The following is a 16,173-nucleotide window of genomic DNA, read 5'->3' as shown; positions in this document are numbered from 1 at the left end:
CAATTCGCGGAAGGGGAAATTTATCCGCTAAAACCTTTTTATTCAGTTGTCGAAAATCAACAACTAGTCGCCATTTCTTTGTATTGTTATCCGATTTCTTTGGGACCAATAAAATAGGTGAATTGTATGGTGAGACCGATGGTTCAATTATACCGTCGTCTACCATTTTCTGAATTTGATTTTGCATTTCATCGTTTTGAGAATGAATATTTTTATAATTAGGGATATACACTGGTACCCTATCTTTTAATTCAATGTTTTGGCTGTAAAAATTGTTGGTTGATAGCCTATCATTTGGTAAGCTAAAAATGTCTTGATATTTTAAAATAATATTTCTTAGTTCGTTTTTTGCAAAATGTGGAACATTGTCAAATTTAATCTGAGATATTATTTCTTTGATTCTCTCATCGTTTATTCTATTATCCTTCACACTATCTACTATTGTAAAATTGTTGAGTGGTTCTACCTTTGGGGTAAAATTTTGTACAAGTACTTGCTTTTCGGTAGTATTAATGAATTTTACGTATGGTGAATCCTTAGAAACAATAGTGTTTCCACAAAAAATTCCGGGTTGAATTTCTTGAGAATGTACTAGAGTATCCTCGGTATATCTTAAATATGGTACTTTTCTAATAACTTCACATCTTGGAGGTATTAGGATACCGCCATCATAATTATCTTCGATTGGTGCTGATATCTCGTGATTTTGGAATCTGAAATTTAGTAGCCAGTGCTCATAATCAATGGTGCACTTAAACTTGGTTAAGAAATCTCGTCCGAGTATACCGTCTGTAGGAACTGGAAAATCTACGTCAACTAATTGAAAATTATGATGGATTACTAATCCATTACTGAAATGTAGAGAAGTTGTTGTCTCTGCCAAAGTTTTTCGAATACCGTCTGTGACGCCAGTTATATTAAATTGTTTTGTTTTATTAATTAATTGATTTGGCAAAATATTTTTAACTTTCATTATTGAGATATCCGCTCCACTGTCCACTATGAATGAATTTATGGAGTTGGTCATCCCAACGTGTACTCTAATAAAATTAACTGCATTCAGGTTTATTGCGAAAATTGTCCCTGAATTGGCTCCATTGGACCGTACGGGTTCCCTAAAAAAATATTTGGGTTTACGGCCGCTGGCACTTGTGCTGGAGGCGCGTTCATTTGAACGCTTGGCCCTTGCGGGGCGTACGTATGATACACTGGTGCTTGGTTTGCTTCTTGTGTGTTTGTTGCATACACTCGGCGGGTGTTATTTTGTCCCCCTCTACCTCGAGTGTTGTTGTTGTTGTTGTAGTGACCTTGATTTCTGTTTTGTTGGTAATTGTTGTTGTAGTGACCTTGATTTCTGTTTTGGTAGAAATTGTCGTTCTGCCTATTGTTTCGTTGATGATTGCTCTGATAATTGTTCCGGTTGTTTTGATATCGATTGTTTTTATAGTTTTGGTGATATCCACCTCGACTTGAGTAATTATTTCTATTGCCCTTATCCAATTGTCTCGGATTATTATGGTACATAAGCACCTGAGCACTGCTGCTCGACGATGATGTGTTTTCGATCACTTTTTGGATAGCGCTTTCAATATTGTCAAAATTTCCGGCCTTCAATATTATTTTTGTTTCATTGTTGGCTACTCCCTCTGTGAGTGCTTCAACGCCTGACTTGGTGGCCATTTTCAAAGCTACTTCGTCGGGTACTCCGCTTTCCAAGTAAGAAACGCGTAACTGTTGACAAAGCGTGTCAACTTCGGTACAGAAGCGATCCACTTCCCCTTTTTGCTTGGTAGCTTTTAATTTTGCGACCAAATTTTCTGGCGTTGTTTTGCTGGCACATCTTTGTTTAACATTCTGCGCGATTTGAGTTATTGTTAATGCCGTATCAGGTAGCCCTAATCTGGCTTTTCCCGTGAGGCGTGATTTTAAGAATTTTACTGCGATACTCTGGTGAGTAGCTGTAGTGAGCTCATTTAACAAACTTGTTGCATCTAAAAATGCAGCAAGCCCTTCAGGCGAACCGTTATATGGTTGCACTATGGCTGTTGCCGTTTTTATGTCGAATGTGTCGTTAGTCATTTTTGGTTTTGGTAATGGTCTTGGTGGTAATGGTCTTGGTTGATTTAACAATTTTAAACTTTGTAATAACTCTTCGTCAATAGCGTTTTTCGCTAATGACTCTAAAGTTGGGACTTCGCCCGATTTGACTTGAGAGTTAATATTCACTCCACCAACGGGAGTTTCGTCTAGAATTTTTAAACTAATTTTAACTTGACCTTTTATTTTTTCGTAGTTATTTAATAGTGCCTGTGCTATGTCCGGCTCTATTCTACTATAAATTTTTGTTAAAACTGATTTATATTCCTTTTCTAATTCTGTCAAACTTTGGGTTTTTTCCAAAATACCCTGAAGCTTCTTGGGCGTCCTTTACTTTTAGTTATGTTTAGATATTCTTTATTTACACATGATTCTATCTCATGTAATCTATTCATTTACGCTTACAAGATTTAACCATTGTTGCAAAGAGAAAAAAAAATTTTTTTTTTTTTGAATAATTATTTATACAAATAACACTTTACTCATCTGCCCGCATCCTATGTGTGGTGCTTCTGCATCCGCTCTGGAATTAATAAGTTATTCCTGATGATCACTTCTGGTGCGTTCTCTGTGGTGGCTTCCGATGTTTTGCTGTACTTCCACAGCTTGCGGCTCAGCATGACTGCGACGATAAATAACACGATCAGCACAACGATTATAATGTTTCTTAGATCGACTTCTAATAGAAGCTCAGTAACTTTTTCCGTGGTTTCCATTTTTGGTTTTTCTGTTGTGGTAATTAAGATTGGCCAACAACCGCGTGTGCCGCACGCTAATTTTTCCATTGCACACTGTTTAATTGTTCAGTACATTTTTGTTATTAACTTCTTAGCACTGTTCCCTACAACACTTTCGGTACTTTTTAATTTCTGTAGGCTTTTCTCTTAACAGCCTTTTCACTTTGACTCGGTCCATAGTGTTTATTGCTTGTTTATGTGATACTGGTTTTTCACTTCTTTCACTCTTCAAAGTTTATGCAAGGCTTACTTGCCTAATCACTGCCTTGTTTGTTTCATTTTTCACCACGGTTCTCATGTGGTTATGATATGCACGAAACATTAGTTGAGCAATCACTAGTACTACGAGTACTACCAAAATTATTGCGATAATCTTTATTTCCTCCGAGGCGAAGTTGTTTGAAACGTACGTGTCATTAAACCATCCCATTTTGGTGAAACTTTTCTTCTTTTCCACTTTGGTACTTTTTACGAAACTACACTTTTATACTTTTGAAACTTGTCCGAAAATTGCAGCTTACTGTCACGTCGCCATCAAATATGTCAAATATGTTCCGTTGAGATTTCGGCGTCGGAAAGAAAAACTAGCAGCGCATACGCGTGCCTTCAGTGTCTACAGTGTTAATGCCTGTGATTTATTGTATTCCTCTTACTTAAATACTACGTTTACATTTTACCTACTGACCCGAGTGGAGAAGGCGTAGAGAAGAAAGTCCAAACATAAACATGGGCGTGCGCTAAGGTGAATCATTGCGCCGCATTCTAACGAAGGACAGGGGTTGTTTACCTGACAATGCTAAATGCATTGTCAGGGTGATAATGGCCAATGATTGTTTACGGCTGGGCTTTCCAGATGTTTTGGAAAGTCTGCAAAACCCAACGGTTACAGTTTATGGCTTAACTGCTGATTGTAAAGGACAGCGTAAGACCTTCTAAAATATAGAGAGTAGCTCGGATGCTACACGAGTCAATAAAGGGTAGAAGTTTTTGCGTATAAATTTTCGAAATCTTGGTTCAGTTTTTTTTATATAAACATAACGACACAATAACGTTAACTTTTTTTTAATTTGAATATTTACTTTTTCAAGCGGTGAACATGGAAGAGCGATTGCTTTTAAGCTTATGCAACAATAGGAGGTCGACTAATTACAAATCATCTTGATGAGATCCATTAGTTTGCGTTATTTGTGTAAATCTAATTCAATATTTGATAACGTCTCGAGCTCGGCTGGCTTGATGGCTACCACTTTTGCTAACTGAATAGAAGATCGTCTGTTTAAGACGTGTTGATCAAAAATCCATGCCCAATCCTTCTCAAGAGCAGTTCATGTCGTAGTCTGTGAGATCACCGCCGAAACCGAAATCTAGTAACAGCAAGTGGAACGGGATCTGGATCGTAATGGTTTTGTGATATAAGGAGCTCGGTGGCCTAGTGGCGACCGATTTGGATTACTGAGTAGAATATTATGGGTTCAATCTCAAGTTCCTTCACATTATAGAGTAAACAAGTACGTAAAATAAACAATACTCAAGTTTTAGAAAAGATGTGTTAACTGGAATCTATGACAAATCTTTCTCAAGAGAAGTTTTCATCGTAGTAACAGGAACTTGGCCGTAATTGTTTTGTGAAATGGAGAGCTTGGTGGCCTTGTGGTGACCGATTTTGCTTGCTGAGCAGAAAATCATGGGTTCAATCCCAAGCTACTTCACATTATAGCGCTATTCTTTATACTGGCTTTCTTTCATAATACGATGTAAAGCAAAAAGAAATACAGTTGGAGGGCCGGGTACGCAAAAGAAGTAATATTTGAGTTTTAGGAAAGACGTGTTGATCGGAAATCCATTTCAAATCCTTCTCCTTTTCAAGAGCAGTTGTTGTCGTTGTCGTTGGTGAGGTCGCCGCCGGGATAACAACAAGTTGAACGGACACGTGATAGTAATTATTTTGTGATATAAGGAGCTCGGTGGCCTAATGGCGACCGATTTCGCTTACTGAACAGAAGACCGTAGGTTCAATCCCACGCTCTTTTGCGCTACTGAATCGTTAGGACATCTATTCAGCATATCTTTTACCAAAAGGAATCCTGTTGCAATCCCAACCCTTTCATCCAATATCCCAGTGATTTCTCTTGAAAGTGCAGAGATGTTCTTGGCTTTCATTAAAGCGAGTACTACGTCAACATATTCCTACCCATTCCTTTCTCAACCAGCATTCGGACGTGACCGGCGGTATTGCCTAGGTTTAGATCATCCGTATTTACACATTGAATTCTCTGTGTGATTGCTGCTTGGTCAATCATTCTCATGCTCATGCTCACCTTCTGCTACGTCTAGTTTCCAAGGGAAATATACACTCTGCAGGATATTAATATTATCCTTTGTCAAATTGTGCCCCTTCGTAAAGATATGTTCTGCAACCTTGGGTTTAAATTCATAATGAAGTCCTTTATCCATTACTTTGTTAGCCTTTCTTACCTCTGCAATGTGTTCCTTAAACCTTGTTTCCAAAGTCGTTTTGGTCTGACCAATGTAGATATTATTACAATGTGGACAAGAGATTTTGTAGGCACCGGCTATTCCTAAGACATTTATTGAATCTTTTGTTGATTTTAACAGTGGCTTCAGCTGGTTTGTACTGCTGCTGAATACTAAATCTAAGTCAAAACTTCTAAACTTCGAACTCAATGGTTTGACAATGTTTTTGTCGAAATTCACCGCTAGCCGTTTTAAACCCTCAGTTACTGGTGTAAGAGTTGGCAAAGTACGCCTAAAATGTAAGGTATTTCCTTTGATTTGCCTGTGTCGCTAAAAGAAAGAGTTTGCATCATGGGAACGATGTGGTGAAAAGCGGCCATTTTGTGTTGATGGGAATGGTTTGAAGAGCTTGTTATAACCATAGAAGTAACTCTAAGACTAGAAGGTCCCGAAGAAACGTGCTCAACTTTTTGGCCCAGCTCTGGTACTCTCTTCGGTCCCAAGCTAATAGATGCACCCCTCGAAACATTGGAAAATCCACGAACCCCTCATTTTATCTGTCGAACTTTCATAGCGAATCAAAACAAACATAATGTAGTACTAGAATTTCGACTAGAATGGTGTTAATTCTTGGGGCCAATAGGCTAGTCAAGTAGTGAGCCAATTTAAAATCGTTAGTTTCCACCGGTTTGTATTACTCTCTTTGTATTTGTTGGTTTCCTATACATTTCGAAATTGATCGAAGATGTTTCCCTGATGATGAAAAGAGCTAAGAAGGCGGGTTTGCTGTCTTTCTCTTCTTCGTGAGTAAATTTGATGTCCTTGCGAACGTTGCTTATGGCCTCCAAAAATTTTCGATAAATCCCTTTTGACAATGCTAAAAAGGTCATCCACGTACCTATATCAACACTTGGGCAACAAATTCGTATGTTCCAGAATATTTTTTAGGTTAGCCATGAACTATTCACATATAGATGGGGAAAGCGTATTGCCCATAGGAGCACCTTTAGTTAGTTTATAAAAGTTTCCTCTGAAAATGAAATAATTTTCCTCCATACAAAGACGAGTAAGCTTGAGATATTGTTTATCAAAGTAGAATCATCACGTCGCTTCAGAAGCCAGTATTCTAATAGCAAGATGGCTTCCTTTACTGGTACACTCGGAAAGAGCGCTGTGACATCAAATGAAACTATGATTTCATCTTTCCAAATCTCTCCTGATGTGACAAATGATTTTTTTAAAGAAATTATGGAACATTTGTAATGATCTGAACATTAAATAAATAAAACAAAAAGCCTTTTGCTTTTTCAAAAGATTATAAGAAACATAAAGATATGAATCATCCTAGGGGGATTGTTCGAAATGAATTCTAGAAATATATGCAAATGAAATAGCTGTGCTGCTGTTATGGTGGGTAGTTTGGTAGGAATTACATTTTCAAGATAGTTTATAAATGATTTTTTTGGAAAAATTATGAACTTTGGCCTTCTAGGTCACCCCAATTAAAAATTAATGAGCCACCTTAGAGAGGTACCACGTACCTAATTCTAGTGATGACTTAACATTATATGCAAGTAGTTTGAATATAGTTGTGAACAGTAAACCAATTCATCAATGTTTCATATCCGAGATCCCACCCAAATAACATTGCAAGCTTTATAGAGGTTTTATAGCATTCTACAAGCCTAAATCATGATCTATAGAACCCTCATAAAACCATAATTGATACTTGGGCAGCCACGAAAAAATTCCAAGACCCAGAAACTCCAGCCGCTACGACTTTCACTGTTCATTATAGCGGATCACCGTAGTTAATTTAAATCAGGGCATGTTTTAATCATGAATCAGGACAGTTTGAAAATCCCATCACAAAATTGAACTTGAATGTTGCTGGCCAAGCTCCTCAATGATCAAACGCCTACCACGTATAACTCCGGATCACACTGATTACCATTTCAGTGCCCTCGCTCCAATCACCAAGCCATTTATTTCCCAGAGGAAATATCATAAATTTAAAATTTCACGCTTTTCTCCATATTCGACCACCATTCCAACACGGTATCAACAACATACATCTGTTGCCTTTTCCTTTAGGCAGTGCTATCACAATTGAAATATATCGTTGCGAGCAAGTGAAAAAAAGAGCAACATGCAATAAGTACTCAATCCTCCACGGTCCGTTACGTCGTTCGGGAGCAACTTCCCACTTCGTCAACAGTTGCGGCTGCGGCTGGGGCGAACATTTTACCGAAAGTGCCTGCAGAAATAATTTTCTCTTTCCCTTCTCCAACGCCAATCAGAGCACCGACGACGGATGAACGATGTGCAATCAAGCTCCAATTTGCGACCATAAAAATGATAATCAGTAATCGAAGAACGCGTCTACACCGGGAGTAATTATGCTTTCCGGGTGGTTTGGAAAAGCTCTGCCCGGTATCGATTTTGTGCAATGAGAAGCAAAGTGAATGATCGAAGACATGGAAATGAGCATCTGCGAGACACCGGATTAAACATCCGGATCAGAACTGGTGCGTGAGTGTGTGAAAGTGAAATCAGTGTTTTGGTAAATAATAATCATTCGGGAGAAGATGTCGTTCTCATCGAACGATACGATGAGACCGCTGGCAATGCAGCGGTCACAATCGTTGCCGCAGCTCCACTCTAGGGAAGATTCCGGGGTGGGACTGAGCGGCAGTGGTTCCTGCAGTGGGATCAACAACATGGGATACGAATCCTCGGGTCAACACAAGCCACATAGGCTGCATCGGCATTATCGGAATGAGTTGAAGATTCCCTACGGAGCCCGGTTGGTTGCCGATTTGAGACAACTGATGACGCTGAGGCAACATTACTACCCGGAAGGAGGCTGGGGATGGCTGCTGACGGTGATCGGTTTTACGATCCACTGTATCTGCCATGGGCTGCATCTGTCGGCGGGGGTGTTCATGATGGAGATGGCGAACGTATTTCGACAACAACCAATTGCAGCAGGTAGGTCCACATAAGTTGTTTAACTATTTCACCTCCGTTTGGTAGCACTTCCAAACTGGTTTCAACGAAGATCAAGATTACATATTTTGACTTCTTCTCATACCTACCGGGATACCTCGCATCCCGTAAGACTCACGATACAGTCTTAATCACCATAACAAGCCGTTGCCGAACCCATGTAAAAAATTGATTCAAATCGAGCGATAAAGACCTTTCTTTTCCCCTGGTGTAGGTACAGATGCTGTGTTTTGCTTGTTATTCTATACGAGGCGACGCCAAGCAGCGATATTGATTCAACATAATAAAGCTCATTTTCCGATTTAAATTATTCATGAGTCCTTTCATGGCACAGCACGGAGTGCTGATTCAAAAGATAGATAGTCAATTTTTACCCCGCCATTTCACAGCTTGTAAATCGCAATCTGGGAAGTTTATTGATTCGTTATGGCGATAATTCGTGGAAATGTTTCTTGCTCGAAGCTGCATCGTTTACTTTGCCTGACTCCTAATGTAATGGTAGTTTCGTAGCGCTCATTATTTACCTCAACGTAAAACAAATTAACCAAGTGCCATTGTTTGCAATGGTTTCCATAGGGGAAGCTAGATAAATGTACATTCTTGATGAATTTTCAACAAGAAGCAATAGAATCCTTCAATCCGACGCCCTCATTTAACCCTACACTCATCACCATTTGCAATGAAATGTGAATGTGTGTTGTAAGTCCATTACTATCACAGACTCTCGGCCCAGCCAGCGGGTGGTCCAATGCGATGAAAGCCATTAATTATGTGCTTCGTAAAATGGTTGTCAACGCGGAAAATGAATGGCCTACGTGTTTCAAGTTCCTCATGAGCGGGATCATGCCAAAGCTATGCATAAGTACGGCCCGACGATTTATGGAAATTCAAACATTTTCAATACCAACCAAATGAAAAGCATGGTAAATTCCCATCATATGGAGAGTGACTATCGTCGTACTCGGCGTTTGTGGTGAAGAGTAATCGTAAATTGATCGTATTTATTTGCGACGACTTTTGTCACATCACACTTGTGCATGTGCGGAGAGGAGGACGGGAGAAGACAGCCACCATTTGAATTATTGAAAAACAAAATTGTTGTACGGTTTTTTGTTATGTTACTAAAAACACAAGTCTGATCGGTGTACTTACAGAAAAGAATGGTAAGTTTTTCATAAATCATAAAATATTACAGCTGAATAAGTTTGTATCTCAAGGTTCTACCTGAGATGGGCAACAGATAGTACACACGGCATTCATTTTATAGCTTTTCTATATGTCATGAAAATTTGAGCAAATCAAAATATGCGTAGCAATATTGCCTGTTTTACTTTGAGTGTGTAGTGCTTGTTTGACGTTGTTCAGTGTGCAGTGACAAAATGTCCTTTTCGGTTTTGCATTTTATCATGCCACCAAATATTTTGGCAAAAACCTTGGTTAATTGAATCTTCCAATATGGATTTAAGTATACAGAAGGCATATTCAATTAATGAATCTAAAAAACGGTGCCCCATTGAATAAGATAGCTAGAAACGACAGCTTGTCAGAAATTATTTTACGCTAGATTTCAATACCGCCTACTGTATTCTTGTTCAATTGTAAGAAAAGCATCGTCAATCTGCTTGGCTCCCAATGACAGTTACTAACAGCTTGTATCTGGCTCCTTTTGACGTTTATATGTTTCGAGTCTATGTCTCCCTCCCAGGGGTCTACCAATCGATTTGTGAATGCGGATATAGCAGGCTATGCTTGTGAACGAACGTCACGTTTCATTTGTGCTATTCTGATTTTTTTCTGACGTGATTTCTATATGGGGGTACACTTTGTCAAAATCGAAAATGGAACATGAATTGTGAAAGATTTTGAACGTGAATAACTCAGCTGCCCCTGGACCAGTTCCAATAACTGTATCACCAATCGATCAGAAATATTCCTACGCATCTGTCAAATTTAAAACTTTAGCATTTTTCAAAATGTCACTATTGAAAATTGCCCGAATGTGCAACTGTTGCTATGATAATTAAAATTATCACCGATTGCCTGCGAAAAGCGATTTCCCTAACACAGATTTCAAAGTTGAATTCCATCCGGTCTCACCAAACGATGTTTATTCAATCACCGCGTGGTGAGTGGTGGTGTTCTTCAGAACACAACGAAAGGCTGCTTGCAAGCAGTGAGCTGCAGCCCACATGAGCATCCATAGAAGGAGGAAGAAGCCGCACCGCTATTGATCGGAATCAGTAGCTCTTCGTGAGTCACTGTGGGTCATCTATGTCAAGCGCGTCATACTAAAGAGTATAAACAGAGAGCCCCGCTCAAATTCCTATTCGTACACAAAACACAAGCTCCTGCTGCAGTTAACAAATAAGATTTATTATATAAGACCACGTTTTCCTACGTCGCCATAGGGCTGTCTCTTGTAGTTTTTTTCTCTACTTGGGTGTTGATCGATGGAAACACTTTTGAGGATATCAAGACTTTGGTTCTACGACTAGAAGTTAAGTAAATATAGATCTGAAGTTTGTGAAGTGTGAATCTGAACCGTGAAGTCTGAGCAGTGATACCCATTTTTCTCATGAAGTGGACCATCTACAATTGGGATTGCTATGCTTAAAAATGGCATAGCGTCTTGTTGCAGACTTGGTGAGACCGTTTTGTTCAATATTTTTTTCTGTCAGTTCGTACTTTGTTTCCATGAATCCATGTTTGAGTTGTGGTTTGTCTTTATTGTGGACTTCCCTGGCGGATTTTGGTGCAGCATCGGGTTGCTTGCTCTGGGTGCAAAGAGGTGACATATTTCCTTTACTTATACTTGGAGCCACCCACATGGTTTTCTCGCTTGCAATTGAGCGTTCAAAGGGATCGATATAGAGATTTTCAGACGTAGAGCTCTTATACGTTTTATTCTACCGTGTGCAACTATAACGATCTATTGGCAAAGTGTAGTTTTGTTTGTGAGTGTGAGCTTTTGTTCATGGGGTCGTGATAGTCGTTGTAACATTCCATGAGACCACCGTTTTGGTTAAACTCCCTTTTAATTATGTTTGTAATACAAGGAGCATGGTTTCCTTATTCCTTTCCTATCACTTGTTACGGTAAAGATGGGCGTGACAGGGAATAGTGACAGTCGTGCTTTTGGTATCCTTGATAAGATTCATTGTTTACTCCCCAGCATTATTCCTGAAGCAAGTCCGACTGAGAATTTCAAAAGATACGTGAGTGTCAAAAGTATCTAATCTAAATCTGGTTGAAGGAAGAAGTACTTTAAAAAATAATATCGGAGTTTTAGGAGAGACATGTTGATCGGAAATCTATCTATCTAAATCAATAGTAGTTGTTATCGCCGTCGGTAAGGTCATCACTGGGATCGAAATTTAGTGGCGACCGATTTTGCTTACTGAGCAGAAAATCATGGGTTCAATCCTAAGCTCCTTCACATTATAGAGTTATACCAACCGGTGGAAACTAACGATTTTAAATTGGCTCACACTGGACTAGCCATCGGTCCCAAGTAAATCGATTAACGTACCCCATTCTAGTCGAAATTCTTGTACTACACTATGTTAGTTCTGATTCGCTATGAAAGTTTGACAGATAAAATGAGGGGCTCGTGGATTTTTCTATGTTTCAAGGGGTGCATCGATTAGCTTGGGACCGAAGAGAGTAGCAGAGCTGATCCAAAAAGCTGAGCACGTTTCTTCGGTACCTTCTGGTCTAAGAGTTACCTCTATGGCTATAATTTATATCGGCTTTTTTTAATAATATGATATAAAGCGTAATGGAATGCGGTTTGAAAGGACGAGAATCTGGAAGCCATTGGGGAACCTCCAGAAAATTCGGGGCACCAGGAAAAGTGGTCAATTTATGAAACCAGAACAAGGGGTAGGTCACTCTGCACACCAATCTTGGGAAATATTTTTTGTCAGTGTGCTGCAAGTATGCCGCAGGTGTGTTGATTGTGCCGGTCATAGAGCAAGCTGCGATTGTTTGTAAAATACTCATTCCAGCAACCCGGTATTTCTGATACCTTGAATGTTTTGGTTTGAAATCACAAGGATAAATCGGATGGAGGATGACGCGGGAAGTGGCAGGTGTGCAAAATTTTGGTATTTTGTGTTCATAATAAAAGTCCTGTGTTTTAGGGTTTTATTGTGCCCTCAAAGGCAGACCAGAAACCTTGTCTTTCGTGCTGTGAAAAGCAACAGGTGGAAAGAGTTGGAACCGGTGGGGAACATTGTTGGACTATAAAGGATGATGAATATGACCTCTGTAGTTTGCTATGTGTGAGTTGCAGCATTATTTGAATTAAGGGTACTAATGGAGTCTGATTAACTGCCTTTTTCTCTTGGGCCTACTCTAGAATCTACTTTTCGTATTTAGATCTATAAGTGAACTGAGAAGAGAACTGCTGGTCTGACTTCCCCTGGTATATTAAATTAGAGGATGTTCCTGAATATACAGACAGTACGTAATGTTGTGAACAACTTCAATGACAGTTGTCCAGCAGTGCTCCCATTTTATTTAAAACAATCCAATCCCTACGATATTGTGCTGAAGGTGTGTCCAAGCTGTGCCCAAGCTGTGCCAAATCTAATTTCGGCACAATGTGCTGAGTGACTTACCCCGTGAACCAGAAGGTCATCCATCCAGGTCAGGCCACGTCAGCGAACAAAAATTTGAGGCAACCCTGAGGCAATCCAAGGAGGTGGAGGTCGGAAGTGAAAATGTTATACAATTTTGAACTAATTTCATAATATGGAGTGAAAAATTAAGCTTTTTCAATTTGGCAATCAAACAATAAAGAGCGAGATAAGGATAAGAAATTTCCATTTAATTGCACTACCTTATTAGCTCATTCTTGACAAATACGCATTTCTCGTCCACAATGTGCAGACACTGAAGAATTACGCGTATCTGGCAAGAATAAGCAAATAAGTTAGTGCAATTAAATGGAAATTACTAACCCTTCTCTCTCTCTACCACTAAAACGCCCACATCAGGAATCAAACAATGTCGAATGCTTTTTAAATGTCTAGAAGAGCAACTCCAGTTGGACAGCATTCATATTTGTTTGAACGAATTAAATTGATAACTTTTAAGAATTGATGAGTAGCATATGGTGAAATCCAAACTGCTCATCTGCAAAAATTGAGTTTGTATTGATGTGAAGCATCGTTCTATCCAAAATTATCTTATATGGCAAACTTGTTGGACGGTAGCTAGAAGCAGCAGCTGGATTTTTATCCAACTTCAAAATTGGAACAACTTTTACATTTTTTCCATTTATCAGGAAAGTATGCCAAATGGAAACATCTTTTAAATAATTTTACCAAGAAAGACCAAGTACTCTCTGCGAGTTTTTTGATGAGGATATAAAAAATTTCATCTTCACCTGGAGCTTTCATATTTTGAAACTTTTTAGTTATAGATTTAACTTCGTCCAAATCAGTCCAGGAGTCATCAAAAATATTTTCCCGAAAAAATTCTTATAATCCCGAATAACATATTCTCAATAGGACTAGTTAGACCCAAACTGAAATTCTCGAATTGCTTATCCAGATTCTGAGCTTTTCCGAATTTGAGATCCAAATGTTACCACCTGCTTTAAGCGTTGGAATAGGTTTTTGAGGTTTAAACAAAATGTGAGCTTCAAAAAGGATGTCAAATCATTATTTTCTAAAGTTTTGTTCCTCCGGGCAGAGAATCACTTTTTAATTTGTTTTTGCAAATCCCGCCAGATAATTTTCATGGCAGGATTGTGTGTTCTTTAATATAGCCTCCTACGGACATTTTTAGAACGGAGCAAGAGCTAAAGATCGTCGTCTATTATAATTGAATCGAATTTAACCTCGCATTGTGGTACTGAAGCAGCTCAACTATAGAAGTAGTCAAAGATTCAAGAGCATAATTAACATCATCTTTGGTTTGCAAAGGAATATTCGAATCGGCAAAGGAATTACAATCAGCTCTATAGTAATGTTGTTGGGACTAGAAATTATTTATTGGGATATATCAAAAGTTACTGGAAGGTGATGAGAACCGAAATCAGCATGGGTAACCAATTGGCTACAAAGTTGACATGAATCAGTTAAGACCAAATCAATAGTTGAGGGATTTCTTGCTGAAGAAAAGCATGTTGGGCTATTTGGATATTTAATAGTGTACATAGAATAACATGCAGAACAATCATCAAACAAAATATTACCATTGGAATTGCTTTGAGCATTATTCCATGAGCGGTGTTTTGCATTAAAATCACCAATAATGAAGAATTTAGGCCTATGACGGGTAAGTTTCTGTAGGTCACCATTGAGAAAATTCTTTTGCTGGCCTACGCATTGGAATCGTAAATAGGCAGCTATAAACGTATTTTGTTTCGACAGAAACTCCCACCGTTTCTAAAACTTTGATTTTAAATAAAGAAAGAATTTTATGTTTGATTCGTCTATGAACAATGATGGCAACTCCACCACAGGGTCCGTCAAGACGATCATTTCTATAAATGAAATAATTTGCGTCCCTCTTAACCTTATGGTCAGGTTTAAGGAACGTTTCAGTTATAACGGCAATATGCACGTTATGAACTCTCAAAAAGTGAAATAGCTCGTCTTCATTATCTTCAAGAAATCGAAGATGGCGGCTTCCGATTTACGAAAAAAAAAATGCAGTCAAATACACATCAATATTGTTATTTTTGTAATCGGTATGAAGTCTACAGATCGAAAATCTATATGCGACGTCATTTCAAAATCCAAGATGGCGGTTTCCGATTTCAGAACAAGTGAGAAATATCGTCAAATACCTATCAATGTAGGTATTTTTGGAATCGGGATGGCGTCTAGATTTTGAAATCCAATATGGCGGCTTCCTATTTCAGAAAAAAGGGAAATACTTATGCCGTTCCATCAATATGGGTATTTTTGGAAACGGGGTGACGTCTGGAAATTGGAAATCAATATCCGAAACCATTTTGAAATCCATGATGGTGGCTTCCGGTTTGAGAAAAAGTTGTAAATTCTATCAAATACCCATACAAACGGTTTTTTTTTAGAATCAGGGTAACGTCTAGAAGCCGGAAATTCATATTCGACGCCATTTTGTAGTCCAAGACGGCAGCATCCGATTTGCGCAAAAGTGTCAAAAACCCTAAAATATGCAAAACCGCAAAAAAGGTTATCTTCCATTTAATTATTTCGTTTTCAGTTTACTCGTTTAGTTTACTTGAATCTTTGGTTTTTATTAGTAAGATAGGTTCCGATTCAACACATTGTAGTTTCATTTTTATACCTGTGATCTTGACTTTTTTACCTAGGGGATGAGTACTTAAGAGGGTTAGGTTTTGATAAGTTCTTTAGTGGGAATTACACTGATGAAGACTGTACATTGTAGTCGTAGTAGTCGATCTACGTATCTGTCATGGATACCAAAATTAATTAAGTGGAATTAAATGGAAGATAACCTTTTCTGCTGTTTTATTTAAGCATTTCGCTAACAACCCTGTTAATCCCGCCACGTCCAATGGCCCGACGAGCCCCAGCAGCCCCACCGCTACCACTGTGACGAACGCATACACCTCAACGCGACCACACCCGTGTGTTGGTCAGAGGATCGTCGATCGTATGAAAGTCAAGCGGTCGACGGGTAAAATATGTAAACAAGCCAGAACAATAGCTGAATCGAGGAAGTAAAAAGTAAAATTAATTCTACTCGCAAGTGGTGTTACCTTAATCTACCTAATTTATACTGTTAAACTTAAATACTATCAGTATCTAACGTGTCGATTGAACTAGACTACAGTATCTTGATTAACTTATAATACTTTGAACTTATCTAAGGTGAGAACTAGCTGGAAAAT

At 38.7% G+C, this 16,173-nt stretch overlaps 1 protein-coding gene across 5 annotated transcripts in view; it reads left to right on the top strand.

The window, feature by feature from the left end:
- The window catches only part of LOC135710455 (monocarboxylate transporter 2-like), a 603,423-nt gene that overhangs the window by 456,630 nt on the left and 130,620 nt on the right, over positions 1-16,173 (top strand). The window contains exon 1 of one of the 5 annotated variants that reach the window (XM_065233039.1): positions 7,888-8,300. The exons of the other annotated variants lie outside the window; for them this stretch is intronic. Within the exon in view, the coding sequence (XP_065089111.1) occupies positions 7,898-8,300 (403 nt within the window). The 5' untranslated portion in view covers positions 7,888-7,897. Of the gene's footprint in view, positions 1-7,887; positions 8,301-16,173 lie in introns of those variants that run through there. 5 annotated transcript variants of the gene reach the window in all.

This window comes from Ochlerotatus camptorhynchus, unplaced genomic scaffold (assembly GCF_037179485.1).
Source record: "Ochlerotatus camptorhynchus isolate MF236.1 unplaced genomic scaffold, CSIRO-AGI_Acam_v1.1 ptg000383l, whole genome shotgun sequence".
NCBI classification, from domain to species: Eukaryota; Metazoa; Arthropoda; class Insecta; order Diptera; family Culicidae; genus Ochlerotatus; species Ochlerotatus camptorhynchus.
The sequence above is the reverse complement of the archived record's forward strand: the minus strand, read 5'-3'. Positions and strand labels throughout refer to the sequence as shown.